Consider the following 18,088-nt stretch of genomic DNA (forward strand, 5'->3'; position numbering starts at 1 on the left):
GGGTTGTTTCTGGACAGGGCCATAATGACCTCCTAGTTCAGGGGTTCAGTAGGGTCTAGGGGTTGTTTCTGGACAGGGCCATAATGACCTCCTAGTTCAGGGGTTCAGTAGGGTCTAGGGGTTGTTTTTGGACAGGGCCATAATGACCTCCTAGTTCAGGGGTTCAGTTGGGTCTAGGGGTTGTTTCTGGACAGGGCCATAATGACCTCCTAGTTCAGGGGTTCAGTAGGGTCTAGGGGTTGTTTCTGGACAGGGCCATAATAACCTCCTAGTTCAGGGGAACAGTAGGGTCTAGGGGTTGTTTCTGGACAGGGCCATAATAACCTCCTAGTTCAGGGGAACAGTAGGGTGACATAAGTGGGATGTGGGGGTGGTCTAGGTCACTTACAGTGTCCCCCTATATACAGTCCTCTCGTGACTTTGCGGTTGTTCGTTGAGTTCCGGTAGGTAACCAACTGACTACAGTCTTCTTACAGCTGCGTAGTAACAGAGTCCTCCGTGCCGCAGGATTCCTCGACGACATCACACGGCTCCACCGACCCCCCTCCAACCACCCTGCCACCTCCTCCTCCCTCGAAGACGCTCTCGCTGGAGTCCAGATGGTGGAATTTAGAGTCTGCCATATTGGAAGCACAGTGCAGGGATTGGCAGGGGCAGGGAGGTGGGAGGGGCAAGGGGAGGAGATAGTCCGTCTCATTTGCTCGTCTGGAGGAATTAGGAGTGGCTCCGACTGGCTTAGTATGTCCTGCCTGGTTAAGCTGCGTCTCGCTGAGGTCATACGACCCTCGACCTCTCAGGGGGTGGAGCAAGCCGTCTGAGATGGTGACGGAGAGAGGGGATTGGCTGACGGATAGGGGAAGGAGTGGGGCTTTGCGTGAGAACAGGAAGCCGAGGCGTTTAAAGTAGTCTGGCGTCTTATTGGACGTCGTCACCGACAACCGCTGGAGACGACTCTCCATGCGAGCGAAGGATGAGGAGGTGGAGGAGGAAGGGAACGAAGGGAAGATAGAAGAAGAGGAAGGGACGGCTTCTCTCCTCACCCCGTTGCTCTTTGGTTTACCCTCCTCCTCTTCCTCTTCCCCCCATCCCTCCTCCTCCTTCTCTTCGTCCACCTCTTCCTCTCCCTCCTCCCCCCATCCCTCCTCCTCTTCCTCTTCCTCCTCCTCTCCCTCCATCTTCGTTACAGAAACCACCTCCATTCCTGAAATACTGCGGACCAAAGCGGAGACGCCATATTTAGGTTTCTTCTCCATGCTTCCTGTCGGGGTCAGAAAGGTCATGCCCATTGACCTCTTGGCTCCTCCCACCACCTGCGACCCCAGAGAAGGATCATTGGGGTCAAAGTTAGAGTCGGGCCCCCCCTCATCATTGGTTCCTCCCTCGTCTCTCAGTGTGGCGTTGCTACTGGAGGAGTGGTGGCGTCTGGGAGGCCGACGGTTACCAAGGAGATCTAAAGCCTCATAACGGAAACTGGAGATGTTCTGCTTCAACTCCTAGAGACGAGAGGAAAGGAGGGGGATAGAGAGATGGAGAGAGAGGGATGGAGAGAGAGGGATGGAGAGAGGGATAGAGAGAGATGGAGAGAGAGGGATGGAGAGATATGGAGAGGGAGGGATGAGAGAGAGAGGGATGGAGAGAGGGATGGAGAGAGAGGGATGGAGAGATGGATAGAGAGAGATGGAGAGGGAGGGATAGCGAGAGAGGGATAGAGAGAGAGGGAGGGAGAGAGAGGGATAGAGAGAGATGGAGAGAGAGAGAGGGAGGGATAGAGAGAGAGAGGGATAGAGAGAGAGGGATGGCGAGAGGGATGAGAGAGAGGGATGGAGAGAGGGATAGAGAGAGGGATGGAGAGAGGGATGGAGAGAGAGGGATGGAGAGAGGGATAGAGAGAGATGGAGAGGGAGGGATAGCGAGAGAGGGATAGAGAGAGAGGGAGGGAGAGAGAGGGATAGAGAGAGATGGAGAGAGAGGGATAGAGAGAGGGATAGAGAGAGAGGGGGATAGAGAGAGGGATGGAGAGAGAGGGATGGAGAGAGGGATGAGAGAGAGGGATGGAGAGAGGGATAGAGAGAGGGATGGAGAGAGAGGGATGGAGAGAGGGATAGCGAGAGATGTAGAGGGAGGGATAGCGAGAGAGGGATAGAGAGAGAGGGAGGGAGAGAGAGGGATAGAGAGATGGAGAGAGAGGGATAGAGAGATGGAGAGAGAGGGATAGAGAGAGGGATAGAGAGAGAGAGGGATAGAGAGAGAGGGATGGCGAGAGAGGGATAGAGAGAGAGGGATGGCGAGAGAGGGTTGGAGAGAGAGAGATGAGAGAGAGGGATGGAGAGAGAGATGGAGAGAGAGGGATGAATGGAGAGAGAGATGGAGAGAGTGATGGATGAGAGAGAGGGATAGAGAGAGTGATGGATGAGAGAGAGGGATAGAGAGAGGGATGGAGTGAGAGGGATAGAGAGAGGGATGGAGAGAGAGATAGAGAGATAGATGGGGAGAGAGATGGAGAGAGAGGGATGGAGAGAGAGATAGAGAGATAGATGGGGAGAGAGATGGAGAGAGAGGGATGGTGAGAGGGATGGAGAGAGCGATGGATGAGAGAGAGGGATAGAGAGAGGGATGGAGAGAGAGGGATGGAGAGAGAGGGATGGAGAGAGAGGGATGAGAGAGAGGGAGAGAGAGAGAGGGATGGAAAGAGGGATGAGAGAGAGGGAGAGAGAGAGGGGGATGGAGAGAGGGATGGAGAGAGAGGGATGGAAAGAGAGGGATGAGAGAGAGGGAGAGAGAGAGGGATGGAGTGAGGTGGAGACAGATAGATATTACATATAGTCTTCTAAAAAACTACGGTCGATGTCATTCTAATTGGCAAAACGTCCTCCTTCCACACCCACCTTAAAGTTCTCCTCTGTCAGTCCCTCGTCCGTCTTGGAACTGCGTATCATGGCCGCCACGTACCTCTTCACCAGGCTACGGATCACTTCCTGTTAACAATGACATTACTTCCTGTTAACCACAACATTGTCACCATGGACACCCCTGTCCGACACTTTTTTTTAAAGAAAATAACATTTTATGAATCCATAGGAGACTGACATGTAAACACACAGATTAATTAAATAATGCTGTCATTGAAAATTGTACACCCAAGGTAGGCTTCTGCCCCTTTAAGAGGTAGGGCAGGTTGTGGACCCTATGATGTGATTCAGGCTTCAGACCATTTAAGAGCTAGAATAGATTGTGGACCCTATGTTGTGATTCAGGCTTATGCCCCTTTAAGTGGGAGGGGTTATGTCAGTAGTCTAGTGGGAGGGGTTATGTCAGTAGTCTAGTGTGAGGGGTTATGTCAGTAGTCTAGTGTGAGGGGTTATGTCAGTAGTCTAGTGTGAGGGGTTATGTCTAGTGGGAGGGGTTATGACAGTAGTCTAGTGGGAGGGGTTATGTCAGTAGTCTAGTGTGAGGGGTTATGTCTAGTGGGAGGGGTTACGTCAGTAGTCTAGTGGGAGGGGTTATGTCAGTAGTCTAGTGTGAGGGGTTATGTCAGTAGTCTAGTGGGAGGGGTTATGTCAGTAGTCTAGTGGGAGGGGTTATATCAGTAGTCTAGTGTGAGGGGTTATATCAGTAGTCTAGTGCGAGGGGTTATGTCAGTAGTCTAGTGCGAGGGGTTATGTCAGTAGTCTAGTGCGAGGGGTTATGTCAGTAGTCTAGTGCGAGGGGTTATGTCAGTAGTCTAGTGGGAGGGGTTATGTCGAGTGGGAGGGGTTACGTCAGTAGTCTAGTGGGAGGGGTTATGTCAGTAGTCTAGTGTGAGGGGTTATGTCAGTAGTCTAGTGTGAGGGGTTATGTCAGTAGTCTAGTGGGAGGGGTTACGTCAGTAGTCTAGTGTGAGGGGTTACGTCAGTAGTCTAGTGTGAGGGGTTACGTCAGTAGTCTAGTGTGAGGGGTTATGTCAGTAGTCTAGTGGGAGGGGTTATGTCAGTAGTCTAGTGTGAGGGGTTATGTCTAGTGTGAGGGGTTATGTCAGTAGTCTAGTGGGAGGGGTTATGTCTAGTGGGAGGGGTTATGTCTAGTGGGAGGGGTTATGTCAGTAGTCTAGTGTGAGGGGTTACGTCAGTAGTCTAGTGTGAGGGGTTACGTCAGTAGTCTAGTGTGAGGGGTTACGTCAGTAGTCTAGTGAGAGGGGTTATGTCTAGTGGGAGGGGTTATGTCTAGTGGGAGGGGTTACGTCAGTAGTCTAGTGTGAGGGGTTATGTCAGTAGTCTAGTGGGAGGGGTTATGTCAGTAGTCTAGTGTGAGGGGTTATATCAGTAGTCTAGTGGGAGGGGTTATGTCAGTAGTCTAGTGTGAGGGGTTATAACAGTAGTCTAGTGGGAGGGGTTATAACAGTAGTCTAGTGGGAGGGGTTATAACAGTAGTCTAGTGGGAGGGGTTATAACAGTAGTCTAGTGGGAGGGGTTATAACAGTAGTCTAGTGGGAGGGGTTATAACAGTAGTCTAGTGGGAGGGGTTATGTCAGTAGCCTAGTGGGAGGGGTTATAACAGTAGTCTAATGGGAGGGGTTATGTCAGTAGTCTAGAGGGATGGGTTATGTCAGTAGTCTAGTGTGAGGGGTTATATCAGTAGTCTAGCGGGAGGGGTTATGTCAGTAGTCTAGTGTGAGGGGTTATGTCTAGTGGGAGGGGTTATGAGAGTAGTCTAGTGGGAGGGGTTATGTCAGTAGTCTAGTGTGAGGGGTTATGTCTAGTGGGAGGGGTTATGACAGTAGTCTAGTGGGAAGGGTTATGACAGTAGTCTAGTGGGAGGGGTTATGACAGTAGTCTAGTGGGAGGGGTTATGACAGTAGTCTAGTGGGAGGGGTTATGTCAGTAGTCTAGTGTGAGGGGTTATGTCTAGTTGGAGGGGTTATGACAGTAGTCTAGTGGGAGGGGTTATGTCAGTAGTCTAGTGTGAGGGGTTATGTCTAGTGGGAGGGGTTACGTCAGTAGTCTAGTGGGAGGGGTTATGTCAGTAGTCTAGTGTGAGGGGTTATGTCAGTAGTCTAGTGTGAGGGGTTATGTCAGTAGTCTAGTGGGAGGGGTTATGTCAGTAGTCTAGTGGGAGGGGTTATGTCAGTAGTCAGTAGTCTAGTGGGAGGGGTTATGTCAGTAGTCTAGTGGGAGGGGTTATGTCAGTAGTCTAGTGGGAGGGGTTATGTCAGTAGTCTAGTGGGAGGGGTTATGTCAGTAGTCTAGTGTGAGGGGTTATGTCAGTAGTCTAGTGGGAGGGGTTATGTCAGTAGTCTAGTGCGAGGGGTTATGTCAGTAGTCTAGTGCGAGGGGTTATGTCAGTAGTCTAGTGCGAGGGGTTATGTCAGTAGTCTAGTGTGAGGGGTTATGTCAGTAGTCTAGTGGGAGGGGTTATGTCTAGTGGGAGGGGTTACGTCAGTAGTCTAGTGGGAGGGGTTACGTAGTAGTCTAGTGGGAGGGGTTATGTCTAGTGGGAGGGGTTACGTCAGTAGTCTAGTGTGAGGGGTTATGTCAGTAGTCTAGTGTGAGGGGTTACGTCAGTAGTCTAGTGTGAGGGGTTACGTCAGTAGTCTAGTGTGAGGGGTTACGTCAGTAGTCTAGTGTGAGGGGTTACGTCAGTAGTCTAGTGTGAGGGGTTATGTCAGTAGTCTAGTGTGAGGGGTTATATCAGTAGTCTAGTGTGAGGGGTTATGTCAGTAGTCTAGTGGGAGGGGTTATGTCAGTAGTCTAGTGCGAGGGGTTATGTCAGTAGTCTAGTGCGAGGGGTTATGTCAGTAGTCTAGTGCGAGGGGTTATGTCAGTAGTCTAGTGTGAGGGGTTATGTCAGTAGTCTAGTGGGAGGGGTTATGTCTAGTGGGAGGGGTTACGTCAGTAGTCTAGTGGGAGGGGTTACGTCAGTAGTCTAGTGGGAGGGGTTATGTCTAGTGGGAGGGGTTACGTCAGTAGTCTAGTGTGAGGGGTTACGTCAGTAGTCTAGTGTGAGGGGTTACGTCAGTAGTCTAGTGTGAGGGGTTACGTCAGTAGTCTAGTGTGAGGGGTTACGTCAGTAGTCTAGTGTGAGGGGTTACGTCAGTAGTCTAGTGGGAGGGGTTAGTCTAGTGTGAGGGGTTCAGTAGTCTAGTGTGAGGGGTTACGTCAGTAGTCTAGTGTGAGGGGTTACGTCAGTAGTCTAGTGTGAGGGGTTACGTCAGTAGTCTAGTGTGAGGGGTTATGTCAGTAGTCTAGTGTGAGGGGTTATGTCAGTAGTCTAGTGGGAGGGGTTATGTCAGTAGTCTAGTGGGAGGGGTTATGTCAGTAGTCTAGTGTGAGGGGTTATGTCTAGTGGGAGGGGTTATGTCAGTAGTCTAGTGTGAGGGGTTATGTCAGTAGTCTAGTGGGAGGGGTTATGTCTAGTGGGAGGGGTTATGTCTAGTGTGAGGGGTTACGTCAGTAGTCTAGTGTGAGGTGTTACGTCAGTAGTCTAGTGTGAGGGGTTACGTCAGTAGTCTAGTGTGAGGGGTTACGTCAGTAGTCTAGTGTGAGGGGTTATGTCAGTAGTCTAGTGGGAGGGGTTATGTCTAGTGGGAGGGGTTATGTCTAGTGGGAGTGGTTACGTCAGTAGTCTAGTGTGAGGGGTTATGTCAGTAGTCTAGTGGGAGGTGTTATGTCAGTAGTCTAGTGTGAGAGGTTATATCAGTAGTCTAGTGGGAGGGGTTATATCAGTAGTCTAGTGGGAGGGGTTATATCAGTAGTCTAGTGGGAGGGGTTATATCAGTAGTCTAGTGGGAGGGGTTATGTCAGTAGTCTAGTGGGAGGGGTTATAACAGTAGTCTAGTTGGAGGGGTTATAACAGTAGTCTAGTGGGAGGGGTTATGTCAGTAGTCTAGTGGGAGGGGTTATAACAGTAGTCTAGTGGGAGGGGTTATGTCAGTAGTCTAGAGGGAGGGGTTATGTCAGTCGTCTAGTGTGAGGGGTTATATCAGTAGTCTAGCGGGAGGGGTTATGTCAGTAGGCTAGTGTGAGGGGTTATGTCTAGTGGGAGGGGTTATGTCAGTAGTCTAGTGGGAGGGGTTATGTCTAGTGGGAGGGGTTATGACAGTAGTCTAGTGGGAAGGGTTATGTCAGTAGTCTAGTGGGAGGGGTTATGTCAGTAGTCTCGTGTGAGGGGTTATGTCTAGTGGGAGGGGTTATGACAGTAGTCTAGTGGGAGGGGTTATGTCAGTAGTCTAGTGGGAGGGGTTATGTCTAGTGGGAGGGGTTATGACAGTAGTCTAGTGGGAAGGGTTATGACAGTAGTCTAGTGGGAGGGGTTATGTCAGTAGTCTAGTGGGAGGGGTTATGTCAGTAGTCTAGTGGGAGGGGTTATGTCAGTAGTCTAGTGGGAGGGGTTATGTCAGTAGTCTAGTGGGAGGGGTTATGTCAGTAGTCTAGTGGGAGGGGTTATGTCAGTAGTCTAGTGGGAGGGGTTATGTCAGTTGTCTAGTGGGAGGGGTTATGTCTAGTGGGGGGTTATGTCAGTAGTCTAGTGTGAGGGGTTATGTCAGTAGTCTAGTGGGAGGGGTTATGACAGTAGTCTAGTGGGAGGGGTTATGTCTAGTGGGAGGGGTTATGACAGTAGTCTAGTGGGAGGGGTTACGTCTAGTGGGAGGGGTTATGTCAGTAGTCTAATGTGAGGGGTTATGTCAGGGGAAACAGTAGGGAGCTTTGTGTTCACATTGTCCTAAAAAGAACCAATCAGACCGTGTAATTCAATCGACCCAAACTCCAACCACCTTTTGAGATGTTTGACTTCCTTTTGGAAAGTTCACAATTTCATTTGTAACAAAAATTTTCTGAAAGGGACCAAGTGTGAAAACACCCCGAGAGAGAAATACCTGATAATGCTGGTTCTGTATCAGGCTGTCTGCATGATGCTCCTGAAAAGAAATGATATACTGGTAAAGCACATTATGCACACACACACACACACACACACACAGGCAGGCAGGCAGACAGACAGAGACACACACAGAGACACAGAAACACTTCGCCCACTCATATCAGCAGCATCAGATGGATTCTTGGTGTTATATAATTCAGCCCACATTTGGGCTGTGTCCCAAATCACCCCTCTTCCCTACGTAGTGCACTACAGTCCTCTTCCCTGCTTAGTGCACTACAGAGTCCCATGGGCCCTGGTCAGTGTATATAGGGAATAAGAGGCAGTTTGGAACTCAGCCCAGGACTGGAAATCAGGCCAGGTGTGTGTGTGTGTGTGTGTGTGTGTGTTTGCTTTAATTTGAGTGAGCAACATGAGATTATGAAAAAGTAAATCTCAAGTGTTTTTTAAATTATTTATTTCAGCTTTTATTTCTTTCATCTCAGTGGGTCAGAAGTTTACATAAACTCAATTAGTATTTTGGTAGCATTGCCGTTAAATTGTTTAACTTGGGTCAAATGTTTCGGGTTGCCTTCCATAAGCTTCCCACAATAAGTTGGGTGAATTTTGGCCCGTTCCTCCTGACAGAGCTTGTGTAACTGAGTCAGGTTTGTAGGCCTCCTTGCTCGCACACACTTTTTCAGTTCTGCCCACAAATGTTCTTCTATAGGATTGAGGTCAGGGCTTTGTGATGACCACTCCAATACCTTGACTTTGTTGTCCTAAAGCCATTTTGCCACAACTTTGGAAGTATGCTTGGGGTCATTGTCCATTTGGAAGACCCATTTGCGACCAAGCTTTAACTTCCTGACTGATGTCTTGAGATGTTGCTTCAATATACAGTGCCTTGCGAAAGTATTCGGCCCCCTTGAACTTTGCGACCTTTTGCCACATTTCAGGCTTCAAACATAAAGATATAAAACTGTATTTTTTGTGAAGAATCAACAACAAGTGGGACACAATCATGAAGTGGAACGACATTTATTGGATATTTCAAACTTTTTTAACAAATCAAAAACTGAAAAGTTGGGCGTGCAAAATTATTCAGCCCCCTTAAGTTAATACTTTGTAGCGCCACCTTTTGCTGCGATTACAGCTGTAAGTCGCTTGGGGTATGTCTCTATCAGTTTTGCACATCGAGAGACTGACATTTTTTCCCATTCCTCCTTGCAAAACAGCTTGAGCTCAGTGAGGTTGGTTGGAGAGCATTTGTGAACAGCAGTTTTCAGTTCTTTCCACAGATTCTCGATTGGATTCAGGTCTGGACTTTGACTTGGCCATTCTAACACCTGGATATGTTTATTATTGAACCATTCCATTGTAGATTTTGCTTTATGTTTTGGATCATTGTCTTGTTGGAAGACAAATCTCCGTCCCAGTCTCAGGTCTTTTGCAGACTCCATCAGGTTTTCTTCCAGAATGGTCCTGTATTTGGCTCCATCCATCTTCCCATCAATTTTAACCATCTTCCCTGTCCCTGCTGAAGAAAAGCAGGCCCAAACCATGATGCTGCCACCACCATGTTTGACAGTGGGGATGGTGTGTTCAGCTGTGTTGCTTTTACGCCAAACATAACGTTTTGCATTGTTGCCAAAAAGTTCAATTTTGGTTTCATCTGACCAGAGCACCTTCTTCCACATGTTTGGTGTGTCTCCCAGGTGGCTTGTGGCAAACTTTAAACAACACTTTTTATGGATATCTTTAAGAAATGGCTTTCTTCTTGCCACTCTTCCATAAAGGCCAGATTTGTGCAATATACGACTGATTGTTGTCCTATGGACAGAGTCTCCCACCTCAGCTGTAGATCTCTGCAGTTCATCCAGAGTGATCATGGGCCTCTTGGCTGCATCTCTGATCAGTCTTCTCCTTGTATGAGCTGAAAGTTTAGAGGGACGGCCAGGTCTTGGTAGATTTGCAGTGGTCTGATACTCCTTCCATTTCAATATTATCGCTTGCACAGTGCTCCTTGGGATGTTTAAAGCTTGGGAAATCTTTTTGTATCCAAATCCGGCTTTAAACTTCTTCACAACAGTATCTCGGACCTGCCTGGTGTGTTCCTTGTTCTTCATGATGCTCTCTGCGCTTTTGACGGACTTCTGAGACTATCACAGTGCAGGTGCATTTATACGGAGACTTGATTACACACAGGTGGATTGTATTTATCATCATTAGTCATTTAGGTCAACATTGGATCATTCAGAGATCCTCACTGAACTTCTGGCGAGAGTTTGCTGCACTGAAAGTAAAGGGGCTGAATAATTTTGCACGCCCAATTTTTCAGTTTTTGATTTGTTAAAAAAGTTTGAAATATCCAATAAATGTCGTTCCACTTCATGATTGTGTCCCACTTGTTGTTGATTCTTCACAAAAAAATACAGTTTTATATCTTTATGTTTGAAGCCTGAAATGTGGCAAAAGGTCGCAAAGTTCAAGGGGGCCGAATACTTTCGCAAGGCACTGTATATATAATATGACATTTGTAATGTCTTTACTGTTTTGAAACCTCTGTATGTGTAATGTTTACTGTTAATTTTTGTTGTTTTTCACTTTGTATATTCACTTTGTATGTTCTCTACCTCACTTGCTTTGGCAATGTTAACACGTTTCCCATGCCAATAAAGCCCTTGAATTGAATTGAATTGATACTTTTGTACCTGTTTCCTCCAGCATCTTCCCAAGGTCCTTTGCTGTAGTTCTGGGATTGATTTGCATTTTTCACACCAAAGTACGTTCATCTCTAGGAGACAGAACGCGTCTCCTTCCTGAGCGGTATGGCGGCTGGGTGGTCCCATGGTGTTTATACTTGCGTACTATTGTTTGTATAGATGAACGTGGTACCTTCAGGTGTTTGGAAATTGCTCCCAAGGATGAACCAGACTCCGGATCCGCCAGAGTCTCCCTCCAGTCTGCCAGAGTCTCCCTCCAGTCCGGATCCGCCAGAGTCTCCCTCCAGTCCGGATCCACCAGAGTCTCCCTCCAGTCCTGATCCTCCAGAGTCTCCCTCCAGTCCGAATCCGCCAGAGTCTCCCTCCAGTCCGAATCCGCCAGAGTCTCCCTCCAGTCCTGATCCGCCAGAGTCTCCCTCCAGTCCGGATCCACCAGAGTCTCCCTCCAGTCCAGAGGCGCCACTCACTCCAGACTCGGCCATCAGTCCAGTGGCGTCCTCTATGCTGTGGTTGGCGGTGAGGGTTCCCGCTCCAGAGACATTAAGTAAGTGTGACGAGTCAGAAGTGGAGCGGGGTCTACGTCCCGAGCCAGAACCGCCACCTCGGAGTTATGCCCACCCAGACCCTCCCATATAGGCTTAGGTGTGCGGCCGGGAGTCCGCACCTTTGGGGGGGGGGGGGGGGGGTACTGTCACGCCCTGACCTTCATTAGGCTACTTGCTTTTGAGGGTTGAATTGCTATTGATAGATATACAGCTCTGTGTTATTTGATGGGTATACTGACAATGACCAATGTAGCCGATTGGTTGTGCTCTGAGGTGAGCCGTGACGTGTTGCTCCTGTTGTCCAGGCTGTCTCTCTGATGGTGCTGAAATTAACAGAGCATCCAACTTTATCCTTTCATCGCGTTGACTGTCTGTAGCCTGTCCATGGTTCTGAATCCATAGTTAAGTTGACTGTCTGTAGCCTGTCCATGGTTCTGAACCCATAGTTGCATTGACTGGCTGTAGCCTGTCCATGGTTCTGAATCGATAGTTAAGTTGACTGTCTGTAGCCTGTCCATGGTTCTGAACCCATAGTTGCATTGACTGGCTGTAGCCTGTCCATGGTTCTGAGTCGATAGTTAAGTTGACTGTCTGTAGCCTGTCCATGGTTCTGAATCGATAGTTAAGTTGACTGTCTGTAGCCTGTCCATGGTTCTGAACCCATAGTTGCATTGACTGGCTGTAGCCTGTCCATGGTTCTGAATCGATAGTTAAGTTGACTGTCTGTAGCCTGTCCATGGTTCTGAACCTATAGTTGCATTGACTGGCTGTAGCCTTATGTCCATGGTTCTGAACCCATAGTTGAATTTACTGTCTGTAGCCTGTCCATGGTTCTGAATCGATAGTTAAGTTGACTGTCTGTAGCCTGTTCATGGTTCTGAATCCATAGTTGAATTGACTGGCTGTAGCCTTCTGTCCATGGTTTTGAATCGAGAGTTGAATTGACTGTCTGTAGCCTGTCCATGGTTCTGAATCCATAGTTGAATTGACTGTCTGTAGCCTGTCCATGGTTCTGAATCCATAGTTGAATTGACTGGCTGTAGCCTGTCCATGGTTCTGAATCCATAGTTGAATTGACTGGCTGTAGCCTTCTGTCTATGGTTTTGAATCGAGAGTTACAGTGTGTGCTGTTTTAATGAGTACGTCTTGTCAGAGTACTGCATTACCAGAGTACTGCTACCAGAGTACTGCTACCAGAGTACTGCTACCAGAGTACTGCTACCAGAGTACTGCTACCAGAGTACTGCTACCAGAGTACTGCTACCAGTGTACTGCTACCAGAGTACTGCTACCAGTGTACGTCTACCAGTGTACGTCTACCAGTGTACAGCTACCAGTGTACAGCTACCAGTGTACGTCTACCAGTGTACGTCTACCAGTGTACAGCTACCAGTGTACATCTACCAGTGTACATCTACCAGTGTACATGTACATCACTGCTACCAGTGTACATCTACCAGTGTACGTCTACCAGTGTACGGCTCCCAGTGTATGGCTACCAGTGTACGGCTACGTTTCAGAACAGTAGTAGGACCTATCTACCTTGTATTATTAGGGCTCTAAAGCGATTGGTTGTGACCCCTCGGGCATGGCATCCTCGGGCAGGGCATGTGTGTGTGTGTGTGTGTGTGTGTGTGCATGCATTTATGTGTTTGTATCTTCTTACCGGGAACTTTCGTAGGTTGTGGTGTTTGTCTGCGTTGTCAGCAGGGGGCGCTCCTCTCCTACAGAGTCGATGGTGAACCCACAGACAGAGGTACCACACTGACTTAGGACTGGGAACGATGTTGAAGGGAGGGGGCAGAGTACCCCCCTCGTCAAAATAACTCATCCATAACTTGGTCCGGGCAAACTTCCACTCTATATCTGCATGGTCCTGGAGGAGAGAGAGGGGGATGAGGGGAGAAGTAAGAGAGAGAGAGGGGGATGAGGGGGAGAAGTAGGTGAGAGAGAGGGGGATGAGGGGAGAATTGGGAGAGAGAGAGTGGGATGAGGGGAGAAGTAGGAGAGAGAGAGAGAGAGGGGGATGAGGGGAGAAGTAGGAGAGAGAGGGGGGGATGAGGGGGAGAAGTAGGTGAGAGAGAGGGGGATGAGGGGAGAATTGGGAGAGAGAGAGGGGGATGAGGGGGAGAAGTAGGTGAGAGAGAGGGGGATGAGGGGAGAATTGGGAGAGAGAGAGTGGGATGAGGGGAGAAGTAGGAGAGAGAGAGAGAGGGGGGTGAGGGGAGAAGTAGGAGAGAGAGAGGGGGATGAGGGGGAGAAGTAGGAGAGAGAGAGGGGGGTGAGGGGAGAATTGGGAGAGAGAGAGTGGGATGAGGGGAGAAGTAGGAGAGAGAGAGAGAGGGGGATGAGGGGGAGAAGTAGGAGAGAGAGAGGCGGATGAGGGGGAGAAGTAGGAGAGAGATAGGGGGATGAGGGGGAGAAGTAGGAGAGAGAGAGGCGGATGAGGGGGAGAAGTAGGAGAGAGATAGGGGGAGATGTGGGAGAGAGAGAGGGGGATGAGGGGAGAAGTAGGAGAGAGAGGGGGATGAGGGGGAGATGTGGGAGAGAGAGAGGGGGATGAGGGGAGAAGTAGGAGAGAGAGACGGGATGAGGGGGAGAAGTAGGAGAGCGAGGGAGATGAGGGGAGAAGTAGGAGAGAGATAGTGGGAGATGTAGGAGAGAGAGGGGGATGAGGGGAGAAGTAGGAGAGAGAGAAGGGGATGAGGGGGAGAAGTAGGTGAGAGAGAAGGGGATGAGGGGGAGAAGTAGGTGAGAGAGAGGGGGATGAGGGGAGAATTGGGAAAGAGAGAGAGTGGGATGAGGGGAGAAGTAGGAGAGAGAGAGAGGGGGGATGAGGGGAGAAGTAGGAGAGAGAGAGGGGGATGAGGGGGAGAAGTAGGAGAGAGAGAGAGGGGGATGAGGGGAGAATTGGGAGAGAGAGAGAGGGGGATGAGGGGAGAAGTAGGAGAGAGAGAGAGAGGGGGATGAGGGGGAGAAGTAGGAGAGAGAGGCGGATGAGGGGGAGAAGTAGGAGAGAGATAGGGGGAGATGTGGGAGAGAGAGAGGGGGATGAGGGGGAGAAGTAGGTGAGAGAGAGGGGGATGAGGGGAGAATTGGGAGAGAGAGGGGGGGATGAGGGGGAGAAGTAGGTGAGAGAGAGGGGGATGAGGGGAGAATTGGGAGAGAGAGAGTGGGATGAGGGGAGAAGTAGGAGAGAGAGAGGGGGGGATGAGGGGAGAAGTAGGAGAGAGAGAGGGGGATGAGGGAAGAAGTAGGAGAGAGAGTGGGATGAGGGGAGAATTGGGAGAGAGAGAGTGGGACGAGGGGAGAAGTGGGAGAGAGAGAGTGGGACGAGGGGAGAAGTTGGAGAGAGAGAGAGAGGGGGATGAGGGGGAGAAGTAGGAGAGAGAGGGGGATGAGGGGAGAATTGGGAGAGAGAGAGTGGGACGAGGGGAGAAGTTGGAGAGAGAGAGAGAGGGGGATGAGGGGGAGAAGTAGGAGAGAGAGAGGCGGATGAGGGGGAGAAGTAGGAGAGAGATAGGGGGAGATGTGGGAGAGAGAGAGGGGGATGAGGGGAGAAGTAGGAGAGAGAGGGGGATGAGGGGGAGATGTGGGAGAGAGAGAGGGGGATGAGGGGATAAGTAGGAGAGAGAGAGGGGATGAGGGGGAGAAGTAGGAGAGAGAGGGAGATGAGGGGAGAAGTAGGAGAGAGATAGGGGGAGATGTGGGAGAGAGAGAGGGGTATGAGGGGAGAAGTAGGAGAGAGAGAAGGGGATGAGGGGGAGAAGTAGGAGAGAGAGGGGGGGATGAGGGGGAGAAGTAGGAGAGAGAGAGGGGGATGAGGGGAGCAGTAGGAGAGAGAGAGGGAGATGAGGGGGATGAGGGGGAGAGAGAGAGGGGGATGAGGGGGAGATGTGGAAGAGAGAGAAGGGGATGAGGGGGAGAAGTGGGAGAGAGGGAGGATAATAAATGATTTGGTCAGTCAGTCAATCAATGGCTTTACTTTGTACAGGATACTTTGATACTGAGATAATATAATGGAACTCATCAGCACTGAGATAATACAATGGAACTCACTGAGATAATATAATGGAACTCACTGAGATAATACAATGGAACTCACTGAGATAATACAATGGAACTCATCAGCGCTGAGATGATATAATGGAACTCACTGAGATAATACAATGGCACTCATCAGCGCTGAGATAATATAATGGAACTCACTGAGATAATATAAAGGAACTCACTGAGATAATATAACGGAACTCATCAGCACTGAGATAATACAATGGAACTCACTGAGATAATACAATGGAACTCATCAGCGCTGAGATAATATAATGGAACTCACTGAGATAATACAATTGAACTCATCAGCACTGAGATAATACAATGGAACTCATCAGAACTGAGATAATATAATGGAACTCATCAGCACTGAGATAATATAATGGAACTCATCAGCACTGAGATAATATAATGGAACTCACTGAGATAATACAATGGAACTCATCAGCACTGAGATAATACAATGGAACTCATCAGCACTGAGATAATACAATGGAACTCACTGAGATAATACAATGGAACTCATCAGCACTGATATAATATAATGGAACTCACTGAGATAATATAATGGAACTCACTGAGATAATACAATGGAACTCACTGAGATAATACAATGGAACTCTCTCAGATAATATAATGGAACTCATCAGCACTGAGATAATACAGTGGAACTCACTGAGATAATATAATGGAACTCACTGAGATAATACAATGGAAATCATCAGCACTGAAATAATTTAATGGAACTCATCAGCACTGATATAATACAATGGAACTCTCTCAGATAATTTAATGGAACTCATCAGCACTGAGATAATATAATGGAACTCATCAGCACTGAGATAATATAATGGAACTCACTGAGATAATACAATGGAACTCGCTCAGATAATACAATGGAACTCATCAGCACTGATATAATACAATGGAACTCACTGAGATAATACAATGGAACTCATCAGCACTGAGATAATATAATGGAACTTATCAGCACTGAGATAATACAATGGAACTCATCAGCACCGAGATAATATAACGGAACTCATCAGCACTGAGATAATACAATGGAACTCACTGAGATAATACAATGGAACTCATCAGCGCTGAGATAATACAATGGAACTCATCAGCACTGAGATAATACATTGGAACTCATCAGCACTGAGATAATATAATGGAACTCATCAGCACTGAGATAATACAATGGAACTCACTGAGATAATATAATGGAACTCATCAGCACTGAGATAATACAATGGAACTCAACAGCACTGAGATAATACAATGGAACTCACTGAGATAAATCAATGGAACTCATCAGCGCTGAGATAATATAATGGAACTCACTGAGATAATACAATGGAACTCATCAGCACTGAGATAATACAATGGAAATCACTGAGATAATACAATGGAACTCATCAGCACTGAGATAATACAATGGAACTCACTGAGATAATACAATGGAACTCATCAGCACTGAGATAATACAATGGAACTCACTGAGATAATACAATGGAACTCATCAGCACTGGGATAATACAATGGAACTCACTGAGATAGTGCCTTGCGAAAGTATTCGGCCCCCTTGAACTTTGCGACCTTTTGCCACATTTCAGGCTTCAAACATAAAGATATAAAACTGAATTTTTTTGTGAAGAATCAACAACAAGTGGGACATAATCATGAAGTGGAATGATATTTATTGGATTTTTCAAACTTTTTTAACAAATCAAAAACTGAAATATTGGGCGTGCAAAATTATTCAGCCCCCTTAAGTTAATAATTTGTAGCGCCACCTTTTGCTGCGATTACAGCTGTAAGTCGCTTGGGGTATGTCTCTATCAGTTTTGCACATCGAGAGACTGAATTTTTTTCCCATTCCTCCTTGCAAAACAGCTCGAGCTCAGTGAGGTTGGATGGAGAGCATTTGTGAACAGCAGTTTTCAGTTCTTTCCACAGATTCTCGATTGGATTCAGGTCTGGACTTTGACTTGGCCATTCTAACACCTGGATATGTTTATTTTTGAACCATTCCATTGTAGATTTTGCTTTATGTTTTGGATCATTGTCTTGTTGGAAGACAAATCTCCGTCCCAGTCTCAGGTCTTTTGCAGACTCCATCAGGTTATCTTCCAGACTGGTCCTGTATTTGGCTCCATCCATCTTCCCATCAATTTTAACCATCTTCCCTGTCCCTGCTGAAGAAAAGCAGGCCCAAACCATGATGCTGCCACCACCATGTTTGACAGTGGGGATGGTGTGTTCAGGGTGATGAGCTGTGTTGCTTTTACGCCAAACATAACGTTTTGCATTGTTGCCAAAAAGTTCAATTTTGGTTTCATCTGACCAGAGCACCTTCTTCCACATGTTTGGTGTGTCTCCCAGGTGACTTGTGGCAAACTTTAAACACTTTTTATGGATATCTTTAAGAAATGGCTTTCTTGCCACTCTTCCATAAAGGCCAAATTTGTGCAATATACGACTGATTGTTGTCCTATGGACAGAGTCTCCCACCTCAGCTGTAGATCTCTGCAGTTCATCCAGAGTGATCATGGGCCTCCTGGCTTCATCTCTGATCAGTCTTCTCCTTGTATGAGCTGAAAGTTTAGAGGGACGGCCAGGTCATGGTAGATTTGCAGTGGTCTGATACTCCTTCCATTTCAATATTATCGCTTGCACAGTGCTCCTTGGGATGTTTAAAGCTTGGGAAATATTTTTGTATCCAAATCCGGCTTTAAACTTCTTCACAACAGTATCTCGGACCTGCCTGGTGTGTTCCTTGTTCTTCATGATGCTCTCTGCGCTTTTACCGGACCTCTGAGACTATCACAGTGCAGGTGCATTTATACGGAGACTTGATTACACACAGGTGGATTGTATTTATCATCATTAGTCATTTAGGTCAATATTGGATCATTCAGAGATCCT

General features: G+C 47.9%; 1 protein-coding gene across 1 annotated transcript in view; it reads right to left on the reverse strand.

The window, feature by feature from the left end:
- Positions 1-470: 470 nt before the first annotated feature.
- LOC139398399 (short transient receptor potential channel 5-like) overlaps positions 471-18,088 on the reverse strand; it is a 27,863-nt gene continuing 10,245 nt past the window's right edge. Inside the window, exons 9-12 of the mRNA XM_071144416.1 lie at positions 12,771-12,980; positions 7,850-7,891; positions 2,886-2,975; positions 471-1,493 (exon numbers count right to left, since the gene is read on the reverse strand). Of these exons, the coding sequence (XP_071000517.1) occupies positions 471-1,493; positions 2,886-2,975; positions 7,850-7,891; positions 12,771-12,980 (1,365 nt within the window). The remainder of the gene's footprint in view (positions 1,494-2,885; positions 2,976-7,849; positions 7,892-12,770; positions 12,981-18,088) is intronic.

This window comes from Oncorhynchus clarkii, unplaced genomic scaffold (genome assembly GCF_045791955.1).
Source record: "Oncorhynchus clarkii lewisi isolate Uvic-CL-2024 unplaced genomic scaffold, UVic_Ocla_1.0 unplaced_contig_4995_pilon_pilon, whole genome shotgun sequence".
NCBI lineage: Eukaryota > Metazoa > Chordata > Actinopteri > Salmoniformes > Salmonidae > Oncorhynchus > Oncorhynchus clarkii.